The 23,821-nt window shown below is 44.1% G+C and overlaps 2 protein-coding genes across 2 annotated transcripts in view; both read right to left on the bottom strand.

Moving 5' to 3' along the window:
* Positions 1-23,239, bottom strand: part of LOC144327629 (uncharacterized) — a 127,665-nt gene extending 104,426 nt beyond the window's left edge. Inside the window, exon 1 of the mRNA XM_077928022.1 lies at positions 23,154-23,239. The gene's annotated coding sequence lies outside the window, so the exon portion shown is untranslated. The remainder of the gene's footprint in view (positions 1-23,153) is intronic.
* The window catches only part of LOC114595270 (uncharacterized), a 71,031-nt gene continuing 48,957 nt past the window's right edge, over positions 1,748-23,821 (bottom strand). The window contains exons 4-5 of the mRNA XM_077928033.1: positions 20,165-20,291; positions 1,748-11,423 (exon numbers count right to left, since the gene is read on the bottom strand). Coding sequence (XP_077784159.1) covers positions 9,841-11,423; positions 20,165-20,291 — 1,710 coding nt within the window. The 3' untranslated portion in view covers positions 1,748-9,840. The remainder of the gene's footprint in view (positions 11,424-20,164; positions 20,292-23,821) is intronic.

Raw genomic sequence — 23,821 nt, 5'->3', positions numbered from 1 at the left:
ATTGGAGCCTACTACAAGTTCCACAGTCTTGACAAAGAATCATAGCTGTCAACTTTCAGATTTGAAAATAAGGGATCAGCAGCCTCACCTGTCCCTGAGACAGTCTACGGGATATCTAACAATCCGGGATAGCAGCCGGAAGCAGCAGGAAACGGCGCTAGAATAAGGGAATTTCCCGCAAAAAAAGGGAAGGTTGACAGCTATGCAAGGATTTCCGGAATAATGCCTTGTTTCGCTCTCATGGACTTCATCAGTAGTACATACTCTAAGTAACAGAAATGAACATAATGTCGCAATTCATCATATTTTAACAAATTAACAAAGCTGTGTAGGGATAAAGTTTGTTTTACATTTGTTGTTTTAAAGGGGTCACTTAAAGAAGAAAACCTTGCAGCTGCAGATTGCTGTCACCTGTAGCTAAAATCAATGCTGCGCTTGTCTATATACATTGTAAGACTTGTTGTTCACTGCAGAAACCACTATGTTATAGGTTCCATTATCTTGATACTTCATATATGGTATGTACTTTTAAAGCACAATTGTTTATATAATTTTAATTTGTTAAATGATCTAGTGGTCGATCCACCACTCTGGTCACTGCTCCCTGAGAAAAGCTCAAGAACTCTGGGCAGAGACAATGGGTAGATCACTGGCAGGATCTTTATTACTGGGAGTAGATCTCAGTCTCTTGGGAGTTCTGGCATTGTGGCTAGTTCAAGGTACCAGCACAACTTTAATTGCCACTCATCTTTTGTTGATATTAACTCATTTTCCAGTATTTTGCTATTAACATCCTAGCCGCTGTTGTCGTGTAAAGAAACACTCTTTTATTTTCATTTGGGATGCTTATCGTTAGAATGTTAAATAGGAAAGCTTTGGTTTTCTTTAAAATAAATAGCATTTATTTTATTTTCCCTTTGGGGACATGTTCACATGTGGAATAAGGCTCCCTCGTTTTGTCTGCATCTCCAATGCTTACTGCTGATATTTATTCATTTTGACCGATTTGTTTGTTTGTTTTTAAATAATTTTTATTGAATGATTTTATGTTACAAAAAACATTACAACCATACTACCACAAAATATAATTGAGAAATAAAAATTACATACATCAATATTTTGTTTGTTATTTGTTATTTACTGTCTTATTTCCTCCCAAACATTCCATACAAAACACACTCCCGCAGAAACACAAAAAATACAATAAAAGTGATAATAATGAAAATAAATATTTTCCCCCTTTTATCTTACAAAATGTTTTCTTCAGTTTTGACTTCCTATCAAGTCCCTCCGCATATATTTTATCTTACAATTGAATGTACACAAAACAATAAACCTTTCTATATAAATTTTCCAATAGATTCTGAAAACATAATAAATCCTTAATAGTTGTCCACCTTCTTTTAGTTCCTTTATCACTCGAATGCGAGCACGGAGTCAAAACTATTATTGTGTTTTTGAACATATCTTCTATAACCATCCCAGTTTTCCGCGATTTTTTGCTCTCAGTTTCCTCTGAGTTTACTAGTCAATTGAGCCGTCTCCACCAATTCCTGTAATTTGATTTGACAATCTGTTATTTTTGGAGCCTCCTGATCTTTCCATCCCTTGGCAATGAGTATTCGATGTCCATTCTCAAATATGTTCCTCAATGTACCAAGCAAACACATATATCAATATATAAACCACATGTCCAAAACCCAGAAGAAAAGTCCTAAAGCCGTTTTGACTCTTTCACTCACCTCGAATATTTCTCTACAAGGTCAAAGGAAATGCAGAAACCTCCCCATTGTCTCTGTCCTCACAAATCCTGCCTTAAGGGCACATTTAAGGTGTGAATAGAGTGAGCCTGTGACCTGGCTCAGGAATGAAGTATTATCATTACAAAAGAATGGCCAGCCTCCCCAGGTCATCCAGTCAAGTGACCATTAACAGGTAACCTGGCAGAAAGGGTAAAAACAACACACTTCCACTGCGACCAGTGCTTTTCCCGGCATCTAGCAGAGTTTGCAAACAGCGGTGTGGCCTGTGTGGAGAAAGTTCAGGCATGCAGAAAAAGACTCCGCACGCAGCTTCTTTCTAATCTAAGAAGCTTTATTGTATAGCGGGAAAATAAATCAGCAGTCCGGGAGAAAGAGCTGACATGCTGTCTCTCCCCTTCAAAGCAAAACAGAAAGTAAAGTATTTCACATTACAAAGTGTACAAACCCCGTATGTGAACACACCCCCAGCGACAGGATATAACTTCCCGAGCTATTAACCCTATAAGCTCTGGGTCTCCTCACACCCCCTCTCATCCTGTACCGCTGGGGTGAATGTAAGCACTACCACTTAGCCCAAACCCAACCCTTCACAGAACTCCCCGTTTTTGGAAGCTCAAAGGTTTAGTGAACCCATCTGCCAGATTCTTCTGGCTCAGACAGAACTTCAGCTTCACTAAGCCTGTCTGAACACTCTGACATGCATTTTGGAAACGTATGTCCAAATGTTTGGTTCTGGACATAAACTGTCCAGACTCTGCTAACTTCAAACAGGGTTGATTGTCTTCCCAAATGGTGATGGGCAAGCAACACTCTCCACAGATCTCTTGGACCAAACACTTAAGAACTCTAGTTCCCTACAAAGCTCTGACAACGCACTGAATTCAGCTTCTGGTTTTTTTACAAATGTCAATTTGAACATTTTTTTTCCAATTCATTATATATCTTCCCACAATTTTTAAACTTCACAATTTTTAAACTTGCCTTGCAGACAACTTCATTGTCCAGAAAGTGGGAGAAGCAACAAGAGGAACAGCCATTTTAGATCTGGTCCTAACCAATGATGATGACCTGGTTAGTGGGGTAGAAGTGGAAGGATCATTAGGCACGAGTGATCATGCTTTTCTGAAGTTTACTATACAGCGGAAAGGAGCAACCAAGCATACTAGGACTCAATTTCTTGACTTTAAGAAAGCTGACTTCATAAAACTTAGGGAAGTGCTGGGTGAGATCCCATGGACAGTAATACTAAAAGGAAAGGGAGTTCATGATGGCTGGGAGTTAGTTAAGAGGGAGATACTAAAAGCACAACGTCAGGCAATACCAATGAGACGGAAACATGGAAGGTGCCTAAAGAAGCCAGGGTGGCTATCTAAAGAACTTTTAACTGAGTTAAGATTAAAAAAGGATGTGTACAAAAAATGGAAAAGGGGGGAAACCACCAAAGAGGAATTCAAACAAATAGCCAGCACGTGTAGACACAAAGTCAGAAAAGCTAAAGCACAGAATGAACTCAGGCTTGCTAGAGAGGTTAAAAGCAACAAAAAGGCTTTTATGGGTATGTCCGTAGCAAAAGGAAGAACAAAGAAACCGTGGGGTCACTCAGAGGAGAAGATGGTGAAATGCAAACAGGGGACACAGAAAGGGCTGAACTCCTCAATGCCTTCTTTGCCTCAGTCTTCTCCGATAAAGAAAACAATACCCAACCTGAAGAATTTGGAGCAAATGATTCAGCAAAGGAAACACAGCCCAGAATAACTAAGGAGATAGTACAAGAATACTTGGCTAGTTTAGATGTATTCAAGTCTCCAGGGCCAGATGAACTGCATCCAAGAGTATTAAAAGAACTGGCAGATGTGATCTCAGAACCACTGGCAGTCATCTTTGAGAATTCCTGGAGAAGAGGCGAAGTCCCGGCAGACTGGAGGAGGGCAAATGTTGTCCCTATTTTCAAAAAGGGGAAAAGAGAGGACCCAAATAATTACCACCCAGTCAGTCTGACATCAATACCAGGGAAGATTCTCGAGCAGATCATTAAGCAAACAGTCTGTGAGCACCTAGAAAGGAATGCTGTGATCACCAATAGTCAGCATGGATTTCTGAAAAATAAGTCATGTCAGACTAACCTGATCTCGTTTTTTGACAGAATTACAAGCCTGGTAGATGAAGGGAACGCAGTGGATGCAGCCTACCTTGATTTCAGCAAGGCATTTAACAAGGTGCCCCATGATATTCTTGTAAAGAAGCTGGTAAAATGTGGTCTTGACTATGCTACCACTCAGTGGATTTGTAACTGGCTGACTGACCGAACCCAAAGGGTGCTCATCAATGGTTCCTCTTCATCCTGGAGAAGAGTGACTAGTGGGGTGCCACAGGGTTCTGTCTTGGGCCCGGTCTTATTCAACATCTTTATCAACGACTTGGATGATGGACTCAAGGGCATCCTGATCAAATTTGCAGATGACACCAAACTGGGAGGGGTGGCTAACACCCCAGAGGACAGGATCACACTTCAAAATGACCTTGACAGATTAGAGAACTGGGCAAAAACAAACAAGATGAATTTTAACAGGGAGAAATGTAAAGTATTGCACTTGGGCAAAAAAAATGAGAGGCACAAATACAAGATGGGGGACACCTGGCTTGAGAGCAGTACATGTGAAAAGAGTCTTGGTTGACCACAAACTTGACATGAGCCGACAGTGTGATGCGGCAGCTAAAAAAGCCAATGGAATTCTGGGCTGCATCAATAGGAGTGTAGTATCTAGATCAAGGGAAGTAATAGTGCCACTGTATTCTGCTCTGGTCAGACCTCACCTGGAGTACTGTGTCCAGTTCGGGGCACCACAGTTCAAGAAGGACACTGACAAACTGGAACGTGTCCAGAGGAGGGCAACCAAAATGGTCGAAGGCCTGGAAACGATGCCTTATGAGGAACGGCTAAGGGAGCTGGGCATGTTTAGCCTGGAGAAGAGGAGGTTAAGGGGTGATATGATAGCCATGTTCAAATATATAAAAGGATGTCACATAGAGGAGGGAGAAAGGTTACGGGAAAGCAGCAATGCGAGAGCGAGCTGCAGCTGGCTGGAATGCAAAACAGGATGTTGATGTTTGGGACTGTACCATGGGAACAAAGGGACAGTCTACTCACTGTGCTGAGCACCGGATGTTAGCTCAGTGTCATCTGACCTGTACCTGGAAGTACAGGGGTGGAGTTTTATAAATCTCTACTGTTGGAGTCTGATGAGTACAGACACGTTTCTCTGTACTGCTGCAAGGAGAGAAATAAAGACATGTAAATACATTTCTGTCTGTCTCTTTCCCCTCCCTGGGGGAGGCAGGGAGGAGGGGAGAGTGGTGTGTTCTTCTCACGCTTGAGGAGGATCGCTGATAGTGACCTAGCCTGTATCCTGCCGGGAGACGCAGACGGGGAGGTCAACAAGGATCTCAAGCCGAGTGCCTGGAGATTGGCCAGTTTCCTCTGATAAGGCTTAAAGAATCCAACATCTGGTAGCATTGCCGGTGGTTCTGATCCATGGAAATCTGCATGAGAGGTTGATGGATCATTCTTCATCCTCTGCAGCAAGGCAAGGAAGATAAGCTACGTGCAGCTGGAAGCTACACAGATGGCTGGGCATCGAGACGAGGTGAAAGCCAAGCAACGGAGCCCCAAGGTATGGTGAATTTATGGCTGTGAAGTGAACGCGTTAAGAAAAAATCTTCGGTTCACTGTGTGTCTGTGTTTGAGAGAAGCCAGCACCGGGGAAAACAGCCGCATAGCATTGCATACCGAGATAAGGCTGGAATGCACAGTTGCTAAGCAACGAGAAGTCAGTGAAGTTGAGTGGAAACTTACTGACTGGGGGCTGGAACACGGACTGCGTTTTGTCTACTTCGCTGTTCTTTGCAAGGACTTTTATGCAGCTTGCGGTTTATCTGCCAAGTAAGAGAAGGCAGTAAACAACCAAGAGTGATTCTTGGAATTTACAGGCTCAAGAGTGAGAGAGCTGTGGCTTGGATTCAAAATGGATGCCAAGAAGGGGGAGGCTTACCTTACCCACCTCCCCTGACTAATAACAATTATTCATCTTGGTCTATAAAGATGAAAGCCCTGCTACAGAATCAGAGGATTTTTGGGGTGATTGAGAACCCCATTCCAGCAGCACCAACGCCAGGTTGAAATTCAAAGAATGTGAAAGCCAGGACGGCTATAATTCTGTGTGTCTCGGATGAACAGCTCGTGCATATCCGGAATTTAGATAACGCGCGAGAGATTTGGGAGGCGCTGCGTAGAACACATCAGAGAGATGCTGGTTCTTCAGCGTTGCTGCATTTTGAAAAGCTGACCAATCTGAGGCTTGCGCCTGATGGAGATGTACAAGCGCATTTGACAGAGATGAAGTTCTTGCGCCAGCAGATGGCGGAACACAATTTCCCTCTACAAGAGGAGGTCTTCTGCTTCATGATTATAAACAGCCTTAATCGGACTTATAAAACGGTTGCCAGTCAGCTTGGTTCCCTACCGGCCGCGGACCTCACCGCGGAGAGAGTGTGTGCGGTTGTTCTGAATGAACACGATCGCCTTGCTGCACTGGATGTGAAGGACAGGGGGAGAGTAGCACAGGGTTCTGACTCCCCCACTGCTGATGCTACTGGAGAGCAGGCTGTAGCTTTGAGCGCTGTCCGATGTTACAATTGTGGACAGACTGGGCATCTTCAGCAGAACTGTAAGAAGCCACGTCAGCAGAAAGGAGCCAAGGGGAGCTCTGCAAAGCCTGAGGCGTCAGGCAAAAGTCGTCCCAGGTCCCAGGTGAAACCTGCAAAGGCTTTGATGTCGAAAGGAACCACGCCAGAGGTGGAGAACACGTTCATCATTGACACGGGTTGTACGAAACACACGACCCCACACAGAAGTCTGTTTTCAACGTTTAAGAAGCAAAGCTTCACTGTGAAGCAGGCCAACGGTCAGGAGCTGGAAGCGACCGGGTTTGGAACTGTGTATCTTGAGAGTCTGAACATGACTATAGACAATGTGTACTTGGTTCCTGAGTTGAAGTTCAATCTGCTGAGTGTTTCACAGATTGCAAAGAAAGGACTGAAACTGTCCTATGATGATGAGAGCTGCAAGATCTTCAAAGATGGGGAGTTGTATCTTTCTGCCAGAGAGAAAGATGGACTGTATTTGTTGACTTTTGATCAAAGTGATTACATGAAATGTAATGCATTTGATTCTAACGAAATTTCTCTCGCAGGTGTGACCAAGGATGCCCGGAAGGTGACCAGGGTCGACAGAGCATTTCAGCGGGTGTATGCTGATGTGATTGGTCCTCTAGCACCATCTAGAGGCAATGCAAGATATTATCTTGTGTGTGTGGATTGTTTCTCTCATTATGTGTTGGTATATACATTAGAGAAAACAAAAGAAGCCTTAGAAAGGTTTAAGGAGTTTTGTGACAAGGTTAAAAATCTGCATGATGCTAACATCAATTGTCTTTTCACAGATGAGAAGCCAATCTTTCTTTTACAGGATTTTCAGGAGTTCCTGCAGAAGAAAGGGATAAACCACAAGGTTGCTGTTTCAACGGAAGCATGGAACAGGGGTGTCTGTGTACGGGTGAACAAAGAATTGCAAAAGGGGATGAATGCGCAATTGCTTAGTTCACATTTGCCACGAGTTTTGGGCGGAGTCATTAATGTCTTATTGTCACACGTGGTTGAGAAAGGTTTCAAAAGATTTGGGAAGTTCTCCTTTTGAGAAGCTGTTCCATAGAAAACCTTCTGTTGCCCATTTTAAGGTTTTTGGGTCTCATGTGAGAACAGAAGCTCCAGGTGGAGTAAAGAATGCCAGAGGCATTTTTGTGGGATATGAAAAGGGTCTCTACAGAGTAATTTTGTCTGAATCTGGTCAGGTGATTCTCACAAAATTTCTAGAGAGTGCTCCTGAACAGGAGAGAGTAATTGTTCACACATTTCCCACAGAGGACAATTCAGATGATGATTTTACTGATTACAGTGGTGATGAAGATGACAGTAATAGCTCACAGAGCTCAGTTGACACAGTCATTGAGAGGAAGTCACACATAATGGATAGGCCTTCACAGATGGAGGAAGAACCACTGTTTACTATTGGAATTGGTTCTGCGAGGAGTCCAGAGGCTGAACCAGTAAGCAGAGAGGATCAGCACCTCATACGCAGGTCTGAGAGAGTTACAAAGGGTGTACAACCCAAGAGGTATTCAAAAGAGTTTGCTAACTTAGCTGTTGCATGTGTTGCTATTGTTAACAACTCAAGACAGGGTGAAGCTGTGTCTAAGTCAGAGACAAAGACACAACAGAGAGTTGCTAGCCAAGGTAATGCAGATGCACTCATTCCTTGGAAGCCAGACAACCAGAGAGGTACACTGGGGAAACCAGTGGCGGGGAGTTCCAAGGGTGGAACTGAAACAACAGGGGAGTGTTATATGTATAACAACTGTTTGTTTTCTTCTCTGGATCATGCTTTGCTCGCAATCCACATTGATACTTTTGGGGGAGTATGTTATGGAAAAGCAGCAATGCGAGAGCGAGCTGCAGCTGGCTGGAATGCAAAACAGGATGTTGATGTTTGGGACTGTACCATGGGAACAAAGGGACAATCTACTCACTGTGCTGAGCACCGGATGTTAGCTCAGAGTGTCATCTGACCTGTACTGGAAGTACAGGGGTGGAGTTTTATAAATCTCTACTGTTGGAGTCTGATGAGTGCAGACGCGTTTCTCTGTACTGCTGCAAGGACAGAAATAAAGACATGTAAATACATTTCTGTCTGTCTCTTTCCCCTCCCTGGGGGAGGCAGGGAGGAGGGGAGAGTGGTGTGTTGTTCTCACGCTTGAGGAGGATCGCCGATAGTGACCTAGCCTGCATCCTGCCGGGAGACACAGACGGGGAGGTCAACAAGGATCTCGAGCCGAGTGCCTGGAGAGTGGCCAGTTTCCTCTGATAAGGCTTGAAGAATCCAACAGTTTTCTGCTGCTCCAGAGAAGCGGACACGGAGCAATGGATCCAAACTACAAGAAAGAAGTTTCCACCTAAACATTAGGAAGAACTTCCTGACAGTAAGAGCTGTTCGACAGTGGAATTTGCTGCCAAGGAGTGTGGTGGAATCTCCTTCTTTGGAGGTCTTTAAGCAGAGGTTTGACAACCATATGTCAGGAGTGCTCTGATGGTGTTTCCTGCTTGGCAGGGGGTTGGACTCGATGGCCCTTGTTGTCTCTTCCAACTCTATGATTCTATTCTATGATTCTACATTTCCATCACATATGATAAAAAGTCTCTTCTTTTTCTTTACATTTCCAACATATGTTTGACTCGGTTTTATATATTTTTGGTTTCTGTACTGGTGTAATATACCATCTATACATTTTCCAACTACAGTGGTACCTCGGGTTAAGTACTTAATTCATTCCGGAGGTCCGTTCTTAACCTGAAGCACCACTTTAGCTAATGGGGCCTCCTGCTGCCGCCGCGCCGTCGGAGCATAATTTCTGTTCTCATCCTCAAGCAAAGTTCTTAACCTGAGGTACTATTTCTGGGTTAGTGGAGTCTGTACCCTGAAGTGTATGCAACCTGAAGCGTATGTAAACTGAGGTACCACTGTAGTTTTCTTTCAAAAGATAACAGTCTGTAAATTTCAAATTTCCTTTCCACAATTTTCCCCAGTCCTCAAATTGTATGTTATGTCCTATATCTTGTGCTCATTTGATCATGACCGATTCGACCTCCTCATCTTTTCTTCCTCATTCTAGCAAAATACTATACACTTTCTTCAGCACCTGCACTTCTTCTATAATTTCCTGTTGAAATCTAGAAAATTTATAACTAAACCCTTTCATATTATCTTCCTTATACAACTCATGTAATTGTCTGTAGTGTAACCAACTCTGCAAATGATCTTTTATTTCCTCATATTCTTTTAATCACCATTTCCCTTCAGCAAATCTATGTATGTAGGCCACGTCCCCTTTTCTCTCTCTCCTGTATGAATTCTCTGATGGGAAAACAGAGAGGAGCTTTCACTGAAGCTCTTTCCACATTCCACACACTAATAGGGTTTCTCCCCTGTATGAATTCTTTGATGGAAAGTGAAAGAGGACCTCTGACTGAAGTTCTTTCCACATTCCACACATTGATATGGTTTCTCCCCTGTATGAATTCTCTGATGGGAAGTGAGAGAGGAGCTATCAGTGAAGCTCTTTCCACATTCCACACATTGATATGGTTTCTCCCCTGTATGAATTCTTTGATGGGAAGTGAGAGAGGAGCTCTTCCTGAAGTTCTTTCCACATTCCATGCACTGATATGGTTTCTCCCCTGTATGAATTCTTTGATGGGAAGTGAGAGAGGACCTCTGATTGAAGCTCTTTCCACATTCCACACACTGATAGGGTTTCTCCCCTGTATGAATTCTCTGATGCTTAGTGAGATTGGAGCTCTTCCTGAAGCTATTTCCACATTCCACACACTGATAGGGTTTCTCCCCCGTATGAATTCTTTGATGCGAAGTGAGAGAGGAGCTATCAGTGAAGCTCTTTCCACATTCCACACAGTGATAGGGTTTCTCCCCTGTATGAATTCTTTGATGGGAAGTGAGACTGTGGCTGTGAGTGAAGCTCTTTCCACATTCCACACACTGATAGGGTTTCTCCCCTGTATGAATTCTTTGATGGGAAGTGAGAGAGGAGCTATGAGTGAAGCTCTTTCCACATTCCACACACTGATAGGGTTTCTCCCCTGTATGAATTGTTTGATGGGAAGTGAGACTGTGGCTGTGAGTGAACCTCTTTCCACATTCCACACACTGATAGGGTTTCTCCCCTGTATGAACTTTTTGATGGGAAGTGAGTTTAGAGCTATGAGTGAAGCTCTGTCCACATTCCACACACTGATATGGTTTCTCCCCTGTATGAATTTTTTGATGGAAAGTGAGAGAGGAGCTCTGAGTGAAACTCTTTCCACATTCCACACACTGATAGGGTTTCTCCCCTGTATGAATTATTTGATGGGACATGAGAGAGGAGCTCTTCCTGAAGCTCTTTCCACACTCCACACACTGATAGGGTTTCTCCCCTGTATGAATTCTTTGATGGGAAGTGAGAGAGGAGCTATGGGTGAAGCTCTTTCCACATTCCACACACTGATAGGGTTTCTCCCCTGTATGAATTCTTTGATGGGAAGTGAGAGAGGAGCTATCAGTGAAGCTCTTTCCACATTCCATGCACTGATAGGGTTTCTCCCCTGTATGAATTCTTTGATGGGAAGTGAGACTGTGGCTGTGACTAAAGCTCTTTCCACATTCAAAGCACTGAAAAGGTTTCTCCCCTGTATGAATTCTTTGATGGGAAGTGAGATCGCAGCTCCTCCTGAAGCTCTTTCCACATTCTACACACTGATACGGTTTCTTTCCTGTATGAATTCTTTGATGGGAAGTGAGAGAGGAGCTCTGACTGAAGCTCTTTCCACATTCCATGCATTGATATAGTTTCTTTCCAAGGAGATTTTGTTGATGGGAAGTCGAATAGGAGCTCTGACTGAAAGTTTCCCCACACTCCAAATTTTTACATGGCTTCTCCTCTCTGGGGATTTTGTCGTAGTCACCTTTGTTCTCGATTTCCAATTCATCACCATCTGCAATGGAAACCAAAAGGGATTAGAGCCTCAGGAACAAATGGAGAAGATCTGAAGGGAGTTGGGTGTGTGTTCATTACCTGTGTTGTTTGTTTATTATGAGATTCTGATGAGTTGTTGAATGTTGCTTTGTTATACAGTCATGATCAAAATTGTGGACGACTTCCGGAAAAAAGTGTATTTCAGAGGTTTGATGGCTCAAAACACCACTTCTTTTGGAGTAATATCATAAAATTATATATCAATGGAAAGATAATTTAATCAAGAATGTAATCCAACAAAGTTTGTTCAATTACCTGTATTTTATCAAACGTTATAGCCAATAGCCAAAAAAGGAAGCACAACTTGCTTAGGTTGACTTTTTTCAGTGTGTTATGAAAAAGCCATTGTTATCTCTCAAGCGTAGGTTGAAAAGATTACACCCATGTTAACTGGACAGCAGAACAATGGGACACTACCTTGCTTGGTAGTGATGGCATGAAATACGCAAGTTTCTTTAATTGGGCAAGAGGAGAAGAATCAGAGAAATTTACATCCTACTTGCATTACACCGACTGTGAAACACCCAGACAGTGTGATGATCTGGGGTTGTATGGCAGCAAAAGGTGTGGGCAGAATTTGCGTCATTAATGGGAATGTTGAGCCCAAACTGAGGTGTTCCACAAGTGATCTTTTCCCAGATACTGAAGCATTTCTATATATATATTTATACAACTCTTTCTTTCTTTCTTTCTTTCTTTCTTTCTTTCTTTCTTTCTTTCCTATTTCAACAGGATTCAGTTCCATGAATGTTCCATGCTGTGTGCAAAAGGTGCTTTCAAGATAATCCTATTGCACTGCTGGAATGGTTTGGGAATAGCCCAAACATTAACCCAATCAGAAATCTATGGCGCCAACTGTGGCGTTTGTACGGAGCCCCCAGTCATCTCACGGACTATTGACCCGTACACCACTAATCTGCTGCCACCAACCAGTTGGCCAGTTAAAGCAAAATGGAATCCAGCATAGATGGGAATTTCCAGAAGGAATTTCCTTCTAATACAAAGACAAGAGTTTCAAACTAAGTAGCCTTCAGGATCTGGAAAAATTCTCCAGAAGATATGATAAAGAGTTGGGAAAAGTGGAGAAGGTAAGACCAGGACAAGACCAGTCTGAAGAGGAAAAAGGGAGAGGGGAAGAAGAGGAAGAGGAAGAGGAAGAGGAAGAGGAGGATAATAATAACAAGGACCCCCAAGTTTGATAGTAGACTTAAACAAACCAGAAAAAGGCTCTGAAAATACTTTCATAGAATGTGAATGGACTTAAAAATAAAAATAAAAGGCACAAAATCAAACCTGTCTTGATTAAATGGAATTTAGATATAACCTGTTTACAGGAAACACATGTCGCAAGGAAACATAAGAGGATTATAAGAACTAAAAGATTGGGGAAAGACTTTATTGCCTCAGACACAAACAAGAAAAGAGGGGTTGTATTGTACATAATGGAGAAATATGACCCAACATTATTTTATATAGATCAGGAGGGGAAAGTGCTGATAGTGCAAATTACGTTCCAGGGGGGAAAGGTAATCATTGTGGGAATCTACAAACCTAATGAGAAAAAAGCCGACTTTTATTTGAAGCTCAATGAAACATTATCAGAATTTTTGGATCACAGAGTGATAGTAATGGGGGATTTCAACAGTGTGGTTATTCCAGATTTGGATAGATCAACGAAAAGGTGAGACACAAATGAAGGTAAACTACCAAAAATATATCTTGATATATCAGACACTATGGGGCTAACAGATATTTGGAGACTTAGAAATCCCACAACAAAACAGTTCACATTCTTTCCAGGTCCAAATCCAAGCTTTGGTAGAAAAAATTACATTTGGACTTCTAATGAATGGGTGCCAAGAATTTCCAAAATTGAGATTCTCCCAAGGACATTATCAGAACATAATTTGTTATATTTGGAGTTAAAAGGAAAAGACCCTTCATCATTCAGATGGAGGATGAATGAAAGTTTATTCAATGACCAAAAGATAGTAAATTAGGCAAAAGAGACAATTACAGAATAAGTGGAATTTAAACAAAGGAACACCCATTGAAACAGTATGGGATGCACACAAAGCTGTAATGAGAGGATTCCTGATCCAAAAGAACAGTTTTCAGAAAAGAGAAAGGGAGAAGAAGAAAGAAGAAATCCTGTGCCATCTCATGGAGAATGAGAGACTGCTGAAATAAAACCAAAAGATGAGCTAATAAGACAAAATATTAAATTGTTGCAGACTCAGTTCACTATGTTGGTGAGTCAGGATGTAGAGTGGAAAACAAAAACAATGAGACAAAGGAATTCTGAATCCGCCAACAAAACTGGAAAATTATTGGCATGGCAACTAAAGGCAAGACAAAAACAAAACACAATTTGTAAGATAAGAGAGGCTGAAAACATAATTGAAGACCCCAAAGAAATTAGAAAGACCTTTCTGAAATTTTATAAAGATTTGTATAAGACAGAGAAAGAAGATGGTAAGAAAATAGAAAATAGAAAAGTCATCAATTACAGCAGATCCCCCCAGGAGAAAAGGAACAATTAAACCAGATAATTACAGAACAAGAAATTGAGAAGGCGATAAAGAGAATGAAGATAGGGAAAGCTCCAGGCCCTGATGGCATTCCGGCAAAATATTATAAGACACTAGGTGGACCATTATTACCTGTGCTGTGTGAGGTTATGAATAACATTTTGAAGAAAGGGAAAATTCCAAATACCTGGAAAGAGGCGTACATCACTTTAATCCCAAAGAAAGATACAGATGGTTTGAGTGTTAAAAATTCTAGACCTATTTCCTTATTGAACAATGACTATAAATTATTTGTGGATGTGCTGGCCGACAGATTAAAAAAAACTTTTAAAGGAAGTAATACATAAAGATCAAGCTGGTTTCCTACCAGGGCAACAACTGAAGGACAATGTTAGGAACATAGTGGGTATAATTGAGTACTTGGGAGTCTAGAAATGATAAACAAGCGGCCTTGGTGTTCATTGATGCAGAGAAAGCATTTGATAATGTTTCATGGCGGTTTATGAAAGAAAACCTAAAAACAATGGGAATAGGAGAAATGTTTTTGAAAGGTATTGAGGATATACTCAGAACAAAAAGCCAAACTTATTATAAATAATAATTTGTCTGACAACTTTGAAATCTCTAAAGGTACCAGGCAGGGTGTCCTTTGTCGCTCCTGTTGTTTATTACACTTTTGGAGGTATTAAACAAGAATTTGAGAGAAGTGTCAGAAATCAGAGGTATTAAGGTGGAATCGAAAGAGTTTAAAGTAAAAGCGTTTGCTGATGATTTAGTTTTAACATTAGAAGACCCAAAGGACAGTGTACAAAAAGCTCTAGAGAGAATGGAGGAATTTGGAAAAGTTGCGGGATTCAAACTCAATAGAAATAAGACCAAAATGCTGGTAAAAAATATGAATAAAGAAGAGACAGAGGAATTGCAACACAGGACAGGAATTATGGTGGTTAAGAAAGTGAAATACCTTGGAATTTGGTTGACAACAGGGGGAAAAATTGTGTCAGGGAACTGACATCGGAGCAGAGTGGAGAGGCTAGGCTCCCAGATTCTGCCGGAGAGGGAACCAGTAAGGGAAGCCTCCCAAGAACAGGAAAGACGTACAGAGGTTCTTGGGGTTTGGAAATTTCTACAGGAAGTTCATCAAGAACTTCGCCCATCTAACAGCACCCATAACGGATTGTCTCAGCAGTAAGAAGAAGTTCGAATGGACGGAAGAGGCCCAGCGGTCCTTTGAAAAGCTTAAGAGGGCTTTCGCGTGGATCTACATGTGGATCTGCGGAAGCCGATGAGGCTAGAGACGGACGCGTCAGACAGAGCGGTAGGAAGCATATTGCTCCAGCCGGGAGATGGGGGACAGTGGAAGCCGTGTGCCTTCTTTTCCAGGAAGCTAAACAAGTCAGAGCAAAACTACACGGTGTATGATCGGGAACTGCTGGCAATTCACGAGGCCTTTCGACGCTGGAGACATTTTCTAATAGGTGCACAGCACAAAGTCCAGGTGTGTACTGACCACAAGAACCTGGAATATTGGAGAACGGCGAGAGTACTGAACCAACGACAGGTGCGGTGGGCACAGGAGTTTTCCAAGTTTAATTTTGAGATTAGGTACGTGCCTGGGAAGGAAAATGTCAGAGCAGACGCCCTCTCCCGCAAGCCCGAATAATCAGAAGGGGAGGGAGGGCCAGAAGTACGTTATGTCATACCCGAGGACCGATGGGTGTGTGGGGGAGTGTTAGTAGGGAGGCAAGAGCTGGCCGGTTTGACGAGGGATGACCAGTATGCACAAACCAAGATTAGGGAAATCCGAAGTACCGAGGAAAATCAGGGGGGATTGGAAGTAAAGGACGGGGCATTGTACTATAAGGGTGCATTGTACATACCTGAGGGGGATTTGAGGGGCAGAATACTCAAACAACTACATGACAACCCCACGGCGGGACATTTTGGCCAACACAAAACAATGCTACTGGTCACCCGGCAGTTCTGGTGGCCACGGGTGAGGGAAGATGTGAAGGAATACGTACACGGGTGCCAGTGCTGCCAGAGAGCGAAGGGGGAGAGGGCAGCACCCGCGGGGTTACTGGAGCCCTTACCTACACCAGAGAGACCATGGGAGGTGGTATCAATTGATTTTATGACTGATTTACCCAAGGCCAGGGGGAAAACGGCAGTAATGGTGGTAGCTGACTTGATGACCAAAATGTGCCATTTTATTGCGTGCTCGCATGCGGTGTCTGCAGAAGAAACAGCAAAACTGTTTGTAGAGCATGTTTTCAGGTTGCATGGCGCCCCCTTGAGGATTTTATCCGACAGAGGCCGGCAATTTACGTCCAGATTCTGGAGGAAGCTGATGAGTCTGCTGGACGTCAAGGTGAGTTTCTCGACGGCCAGACACCCAGAAACCAATGGACAAGCAGAGAGAGCCAATAGCATACTTCAACAATACCTACGCTGCTACGTCAACGAGAGGGAGAATGATTGGGTGGACAAATTAGCGCTGGCTGAGTTTGCATACAATAACGCGGAACATGTGTCCACGGGGATGAGTCCGTTTATGGCGAATTACGGGTGTCACCCCAGGGCTTTCCCCGGGGAGGGGGAGGGAAGGTGGAGTGTTCCCGCGGCTGAACAATTTGTGGAAGAAATGGAGGCTTTAACCAACAGCTTAAGATCAACCTGGAAAGGGTAAAGGAAGAGTACAAGAGGCAGGCAGACAAGCACCGCAGAGAGGGGGAAACCATAAGAGTGGAGGACCAGGTGTGGTTTTCTACCAAAGGGTTACCGTTCAAAGGAGGGTGTAAGAAACTACGGCCAAAGAGATTGGGACCGTTTGAAGTAGCCCAGCAAGTAAATTCGGTGGCCTTTAGGCTCAAATTGCCATCTCACATGAAACTGCACCCAGTGTTCCACAGGTCCTTACTCTCACCGTTCAGGGAGGGGAGGGAATTTCTGGGTCAGCAAAGTGAAACACCCTTGCATCCACAGATGGAGGAAAGGGAACTCAGTGGCCATGCAGCTGAAATTCTTGATTCCAGGTGAAGAGGGGGGTGAGTGGAATACTTGGTGGCGTGGGAGGGGGAGTCAGAAGCGGAAAACACATGGGTCCCAGCAGAAGAGATTAGGGATGAGTATCTGCAGGAGGAGTTTCATAGCAGGTATCCGAGAAAGCCCAAACCACCAGAGAGGTTCTGGGGGGAGCAATTTGGCACCACCGATGAGGAGGAAGAGTTTGTGGGGTTTCCCGCCTCCGAAGAGGAGGAAGGGGAATTATCCGAAGGAGAAGATTCCGACTGGGGAGATTGGGGAGCGAGAAGAGACAGCAGCGAATGGAGAGAGGTGCTTGAATCATCAGATGGAGGGGAGAGTTCCTTCCGGGGGTTTCCTGCATCACCGTCCAAGGAACGGACGGGGGAGGGGGAGGGCCCTGGGAGGGAGGTGGATGTCAGGGAACTGACATCGGAGCAGAGTGGAGAGGCTAGGCTCCCAGATTCTGCCGGAGAGGGAACCAGTAAGGGAAGAGAGAGAACATCCTCTGGGGAAAGAAGTCCAGGTGACACCAGGAAGAAGGGAGAGGCAGAGAGCACTTCGGAGGGGAGGCTCCGAGACTCTTCCAGTGAAGTCAGTGAGGAGAGTGGAGGACCACCGCTTGGCACGCCCACTCTGCGCAGAAGGCTTCCGCGCAGAGAGGCGAGGAGAAGGTTGTCCGTTAAGGAATTCTTATGCTGGAGGAAATTTAGGAGACACCCACTGACGGATTCTGCCAGCGACTGAGCAGCCGCGCAAAAGGGCTGCTCAGCCAGGGAAAGACGCAACCACCCCTAAGCAGTTTGGAACAGCTGGAGGTTTACACACAAGCAACCCCAATTCCCATGATAAATTGTATAAAGATAATTATGAAACCACATGGAGAGAGATTAAGAAGGATTTAGAAATTTAGAACAGTGTGAAATTATCCTTTTTGAGCAGAATATCGGTGATTAAGATGAACATTTTACCTAGAATGTTATTCTTATTCCAAACAATTCCATTGATTAAAGGGACAGGACAATCTAGAGAATGGCAAAAAATACTGTCAATATTTGTCTGGCAGGGAAAGAAGCCGAGGATCAAAATGAAAATGTTGATAGTTGAAAAAGAAAGAGGTGGATTTGCCTTACCAGGTATGAATCTCTATTATGAAGCATCCTGTCTCATATTGTTAAAGGAATGGATAACATTGGAAAATACGGACCTATTGGATTTAGAAGGTCATGACAACAGGTACGGGTGGCACTCGTACCTGCGGTATGATAAGGTAAAAGTTCATAAAGGTTTTTTAAACCATGTGATCAGAAGGTCAATTTATGAAGTATGGGAAAGAAACAAATATTTATTGGAAAGGAAAACCCCATGGTGGATATCGCCAATAGAGGTACTGACAGTTAAAAAAGTAAATATGGAAGGAAGGTGAGCCACCTATGAGGAAATTATTAGAAAAATGGAACAAGGGTTAAAACTTAAACCGTAAAGAGAGGGCATGTTTACAGGTTGGTTGCAATACCATCAGGTGAATGATATATTGAGTGAGGATAAAAGGAAAGCCGGGTTTAAGGATAAAAAAATCAAGATTTCAGTTAGAATTAGAGGAAGGCAGAGGTAGAATACTATCTAAGATATATGATTTGTTATTAGAATGGTTTCAAAAGTTGAAGAAGTGAAAGAAGCAAAGATAAAATGGGATATAGATTTTAGGCATACTATTGAACTGGATGCATGGCTAAAATTATGGAACAAAAGTATGAAATTCACGGTGTGTACGGCTTTAAAAGAAAATTTAATGAAGATGATATATAGGTGGCATTTGACACCAGTAAAACTGGTGAAAATGTATAGGATGAGGGATAAGAAATGCTGGAAATGTAAAAAGTTGGATAGAGACTTCTATCATATGTGGTGGACTTGTGATAAAGTCAAGAATTTTTGGGAGCTGATCTATAATGAACTTAAGAAAGTACTTAAATATACCTTTCCCAAAAAACTAGAGGCTTTTTTGTTGGGTTTGATGGGGAAGGAGGTTAAAAAAACAGACCAAATGCTATTTATGTACGCCACAGCTGCAGCAAAGAATATATTGGCCCAAACTGGAAATTACAATAAGTTCGCACCATTGTGGAGTAGCAGACGAAAATGATGACCTACACGGAATTAGCCAAACTGACTGGCAGGATTCGGGATCAGGAAGATCAGAGATTTCAGGAAAGTTGGAGTAAATGTACTGTGTACTTAAAGGATAATTGTAAAAAATTTAAAAACACTGGCAGGATTGAAATAACTCCTACAATGTATAAGACAGATACAAGGTTAGAAATTAAAATACGCGACTGGAGAAAATAAGGGATACCTGCTGAAGGGAAAGAGGGAAGTCGCAAGCTCGGCAGAGCTAAAAGTATATATGTGATTTAATGTATTGTAAAATGACTGTGTAAAGAAAACAATAAAAATTGATTGGTAAAAAAAAAAGTTAATGTTCTTTTTATATGGGATCAGATTATAATTATTTATGTTTCATGTTTATATATATGTTGGAAGCCGCCCAGAATGTCTAGAGGAACCCAGCCAGATGGGCAGGGTAGAAATAAAAAATTATTATTATTACTACAGTGGTACCTCGATTTAAGAACAGTCCTCTTCCGGAAAATTTTAAGTTTCTTATTATTGTTGCTGTTATTATTATTATTATTATTATTATTAAGTTTGTAAACCGAGGTACCACTATCATCATCATCATCACCGCTACTTTTCCTGAGATTCAATAAGTCTAGTTCTTCTCTGGGATGAATTTTATTTGGTCCAGTCATGGCATCCCCTCCATCTCCAATGTCAGTCGTCTCTTTGGTCAATCCAAGACTGACAGGAGCAAAAACAGAAAACCTGATGCTACTTATCTTTCTGAAGCTGACATTGAATATGGCCTGGGCAGTTCACACCAGCCCAATCGTGGTAGAAAAAGGAATAATTTGAAGAAGATTGTTCAAAGAAAAAACTGTAATTTACTGTTTATTGTGGGGATGTTAGGTTCCCAGGTGTTATAGGGGCCACGGTTGAGCTCTGTGAAAATTTTTGAGGTTGGTCACATAGAGGTATTTTTTGTATTTCCAGGCAGATATGACGATCCCACAGGGAGCCTTACCAAGAGAGGCCACGATCCCACGATTCTGCTCCATGACGTCCTTATGCAGAGCTCTCTGGTCAGGATCCAGCAACGCCCACTCCTCATCTGTGAAACGAACAGCAACATCTTCAAAGCACACTGGACCCTAAAAGAAAAAGGGAAATGTCCTCCTCTGAGACAGCAGTAATATGATCTGCTCCACAATGCTCTGTTGTTTCCTTCCTGTAAATTGCGGTGTTGTTTAAATAGGATTGCTTTGCTGCACATTTTATTTATGGATGCTTATTTTATTCTGCATTTTAATTATGGGTATTCGTCTTTGTGCAAATAGGTGGTACTCCACCTTGTGTTTTCAGGCCACTATTTGTTCTCATTTGTCCACTGCTTAGAAACAAATTTTTGCTTTCAGTGATCAGTCTAGAAATAAAATAAGCCTATTTTGAATGACCATCTAGCAGAGATTCCTGCAATGCAGGGGGTCTCCTGGCTCTCAGAGACAAGCAGGGAGGGTGGCTTCTGGCAAAAGGAGAGGGAGCCACCGGTGGCTCCTCCTTCTCCTGACTCACCTCTGCCTCTCAACCTTCCTCTCCCACTCGCCTCCTTCCTCTTCTGCCTCTGATTCTGCACTGCATTCTGCCACAGAGTCTCCCAGCTCACTAAGCCCTGTTTCCCCTTCAGCTTCTGACACCTCCTCTTCCCAGGCTTCTCCCTTTTGCCCCTCTGACCGCTCATCCTTCCTCCACCTCCACTCCTTGGGCTCTGAGCCGTCTTCCTTTCCTGGTTCCCAGGCTGCTTCCTCCCACCATTCCTCTGTGCCCAACCAGTCCATGACATTGCTCCATCCCTCGGCCTCTGTCCCCACCATGCAGCTTCCCCTGACCTGATCTGGTTCCACAGCCGCTGCTTCCCTTCTGCCCCCATGAAAAGGCGGATCAGGAGGTCTTGCCGGCATCCTTCTGCCACCTGCAAAAGAAAAAAGGTAAGCAGGACGCCAGGAGTGCCTGCTTCTCTCACAGGTGAAACAGGACACCTCTAACTACAGATGGGCCTTTGAGAAAGACTTACCTACTGAGAGTATTTGGAGGTTTGTGCCCATTTCATATGTTTGTTGTGCAGAAATACATCTCCCCTCCTCTGGACCCTTGTTCCCAACTGTCTCCCCCCAAAACAAGATGAAAAGAACCCTCAGATGAGTTGGGAAACCAACAGAATGAGACCAAATGGAGAAAAACCACCTTCCTCCTTACCCAGTGGCCTCTCTCTGGTGTCCAACGGAGGCCTCTCTGCCTCACAGGAATCCAGGTCCATTTCTGCAAAGAGATCCTTTCCCTGAAAAAAAAACAAGGATTCAAAACAGAGAATGGGGAGAAATACTAGAAAGAGAATGACAAAGACTTGAAGGGTGTGAGATCTCATTCCATGGATGCTTTCCCAGAAATAGGATGGGCCATCAGCAGACCATTATGGGATGTTCTCCGTCCTGTTTGGAGCCCCTTGGGAGTATCCAGAGGAAAGTCTCTCTCACCTGTTTATTCTGTTCCTGCTTTCTCTCCTCTGTCTGACTCAGGAGGAAACCTTCAGCCAGGGCCACCGCCTGGGAACTGGTCTCCGCTCCGCAGTCCCTCACCCAGCTCTCCATTTCCGGGGGAAGGACAGCCAGGAACTGCTCCAAGATCACCAGGTCCAGCATCTCAGCTTTTGTGTGCCTTTCTGGCTTCAGCCACTGATGGTCAAGGTGGTAGAGTCGGCTGCAAACCTCTCGGGGTCCTTTGGCCTCCTGGCAGCAGAACTGCCTCAACTTCTGGCTCTGTACCTCTGAGCGGAGGGTGTCCTCCTCACCCAGGATCTTCTGCACTGGGTTTTCCCAGAATCCCCCACTGCTCCCAGTTTGGTTGGCATGGCCTCTTCCTGCTCCAGGGCCAGCTGAGTCTCGCTCATCCATCTGTGCTCTCAGGAAGCCTCTGAGAGATCAGAAGAAACCCTTTGGTCTTCTGCCAAGTTCTGTCCGTCTAAATGAGAAGCTCTAGCAAATCCTACAAAGCAAATACATTGTTCTGTTACAAAATATGTAGGGCAGGGGGGGAAATGGTTCCCTGAGCAAGCATGATGCTCCTTGCTAGGAACAAGAGGAGGAGGAAGAGGAGAAGAAATAAGTCTCTAGCCTTCAAGCAATGCAGAATGTGGAGGCAACTGAAGGGATTTCTGTCAGATTAATCAACCTGGTTTCTCCATCCTTCCAGTCAATGCATGAAGTCAGAACTGAATGACAAGGGAGTCATTTGTATCTTGTGATAAATGGATGCTTTTCTCTAGTGGGGGCCCTGACCTGGGGGTCCTCAGGAGTTGCTCCCCAGCCCCACCCCCACCCCACCTCCACTCCCTGCTTCTGTCTCCTTTTCTGCAATCTCTGCCGCTGTCCACACAGATTCGTGGGGTGAGATCTCTTTTTCTCTCTTCCGAGGGCCAGGAATGTATTTGGCCAACCCCCTGAGGGCCAAGTGGGTGGGGCCAAAGACATCTCCCTTGATTTTTTGTTGTTCTGTTAGATAGCTTAAAACAAACTGGTTTGCAATGCAGCAGCCAGACTATGGGCTGGGATCCCTCTCTTTATTCCTGGCCTCTCTTTCCTACTTTTCCTTCCTTCCTCCCCGCTGGTTTTGGGTGGCGGGGCTAGTCCACCTCCTCCTCCAGCTTTGGAAAACCATTTGCACATGTTTCCTTTGTAGTGCAATGACGCTGAGCGATGTCACACAGAGTTAAAGTCCCAGGGACTCCTTTGTTTTAAAAAGGGAGATTTCGTGGGAGTGAGGGATCCTCTGATCTGCAGGAAGGAGAGCGTGGCAGACCTGGCCCCTCCCTGGCAGGACCCTCTCCTTCCTGACTTGGGGTCCCCCCCCCCCTGCAGGAGCAGATCAGCCCCCCCCCCCAGGCCTCCTCCCCTGTTGCAGCCCTGGGACCCCCACCGTCTCCCCACTGCACCCTCTGGGGAGAGAGAGAGGAGACTCACCAGATCCCAGGAGGGGGCTGCGATTCGGCCCTTGCAGGAGAGACACCAAAGCAACACCCCCCCCCCCCCGCTTCCTTGCAGGAAAGGACTGGGGAGGGAGGGGCCTTCGTTCTGGAGGACCTGCCCCCCCTTGCTTCCTGTCCTCTCTAGGAAGGCAGCTCAGTTCCCTTTAACCCTTGCCAAGCCGAGTCCCTCCAGCTCAGCCCTCTCTCGCTTGGCAGATCCTCAGATTTTTATTATTTTTTATGCATTTAGGGGGGCAGCTGCCCCCTGGCTACGCCAATGCCCAGATATCCTTTTGGGGGTGAGGCTCTTGGCTGGACTCTGAGCATCTCCCTCCCTTGGCCAGAAACCAGAGGAAGAGCTTGCAGGGAAAAGGGCTTTGCAGGAGGCAAGGAAGCTCCTCCTAGAATTCAGGAGTGGAGAGATAGGAGGGGATCCCAGGGTCATCTAGTCCAACCCAAAGCAAGGGGGGCCCGGGTCTAGTTCCCTAAAGAGGCAGCCCTGTTTAGGGAAGCTTTTGATGTTTAATAGGTTATTGTATTTTAGTGTTTGATTGGAAGCCGCCCAGAGTGGCTGAGGAAACCCAGACATATGAGTGGGGTATAAATATATTATTATTATTATTATTATTATTATTATTATTATTATTATTACAACAACCCCCA

Source organism: Podarcis muralis, chromosome 4, assembly GCF_964188315.1.
Source record: "Podarcis muralis chromosome 4, rPodMur119.hap1.1, whole genome shotgun sequence".
NCBI lineage: Eukaryota > Metazoa > Chordata > Lepidosauria > Squamata > Lacertidae > Podarcis > Podarcis muralis.
The sequence above is the reverse complement of the archived record's forward strand: the minus strand, read 5'-3'. Positions and strand labels throughout refer to the sequence as shown.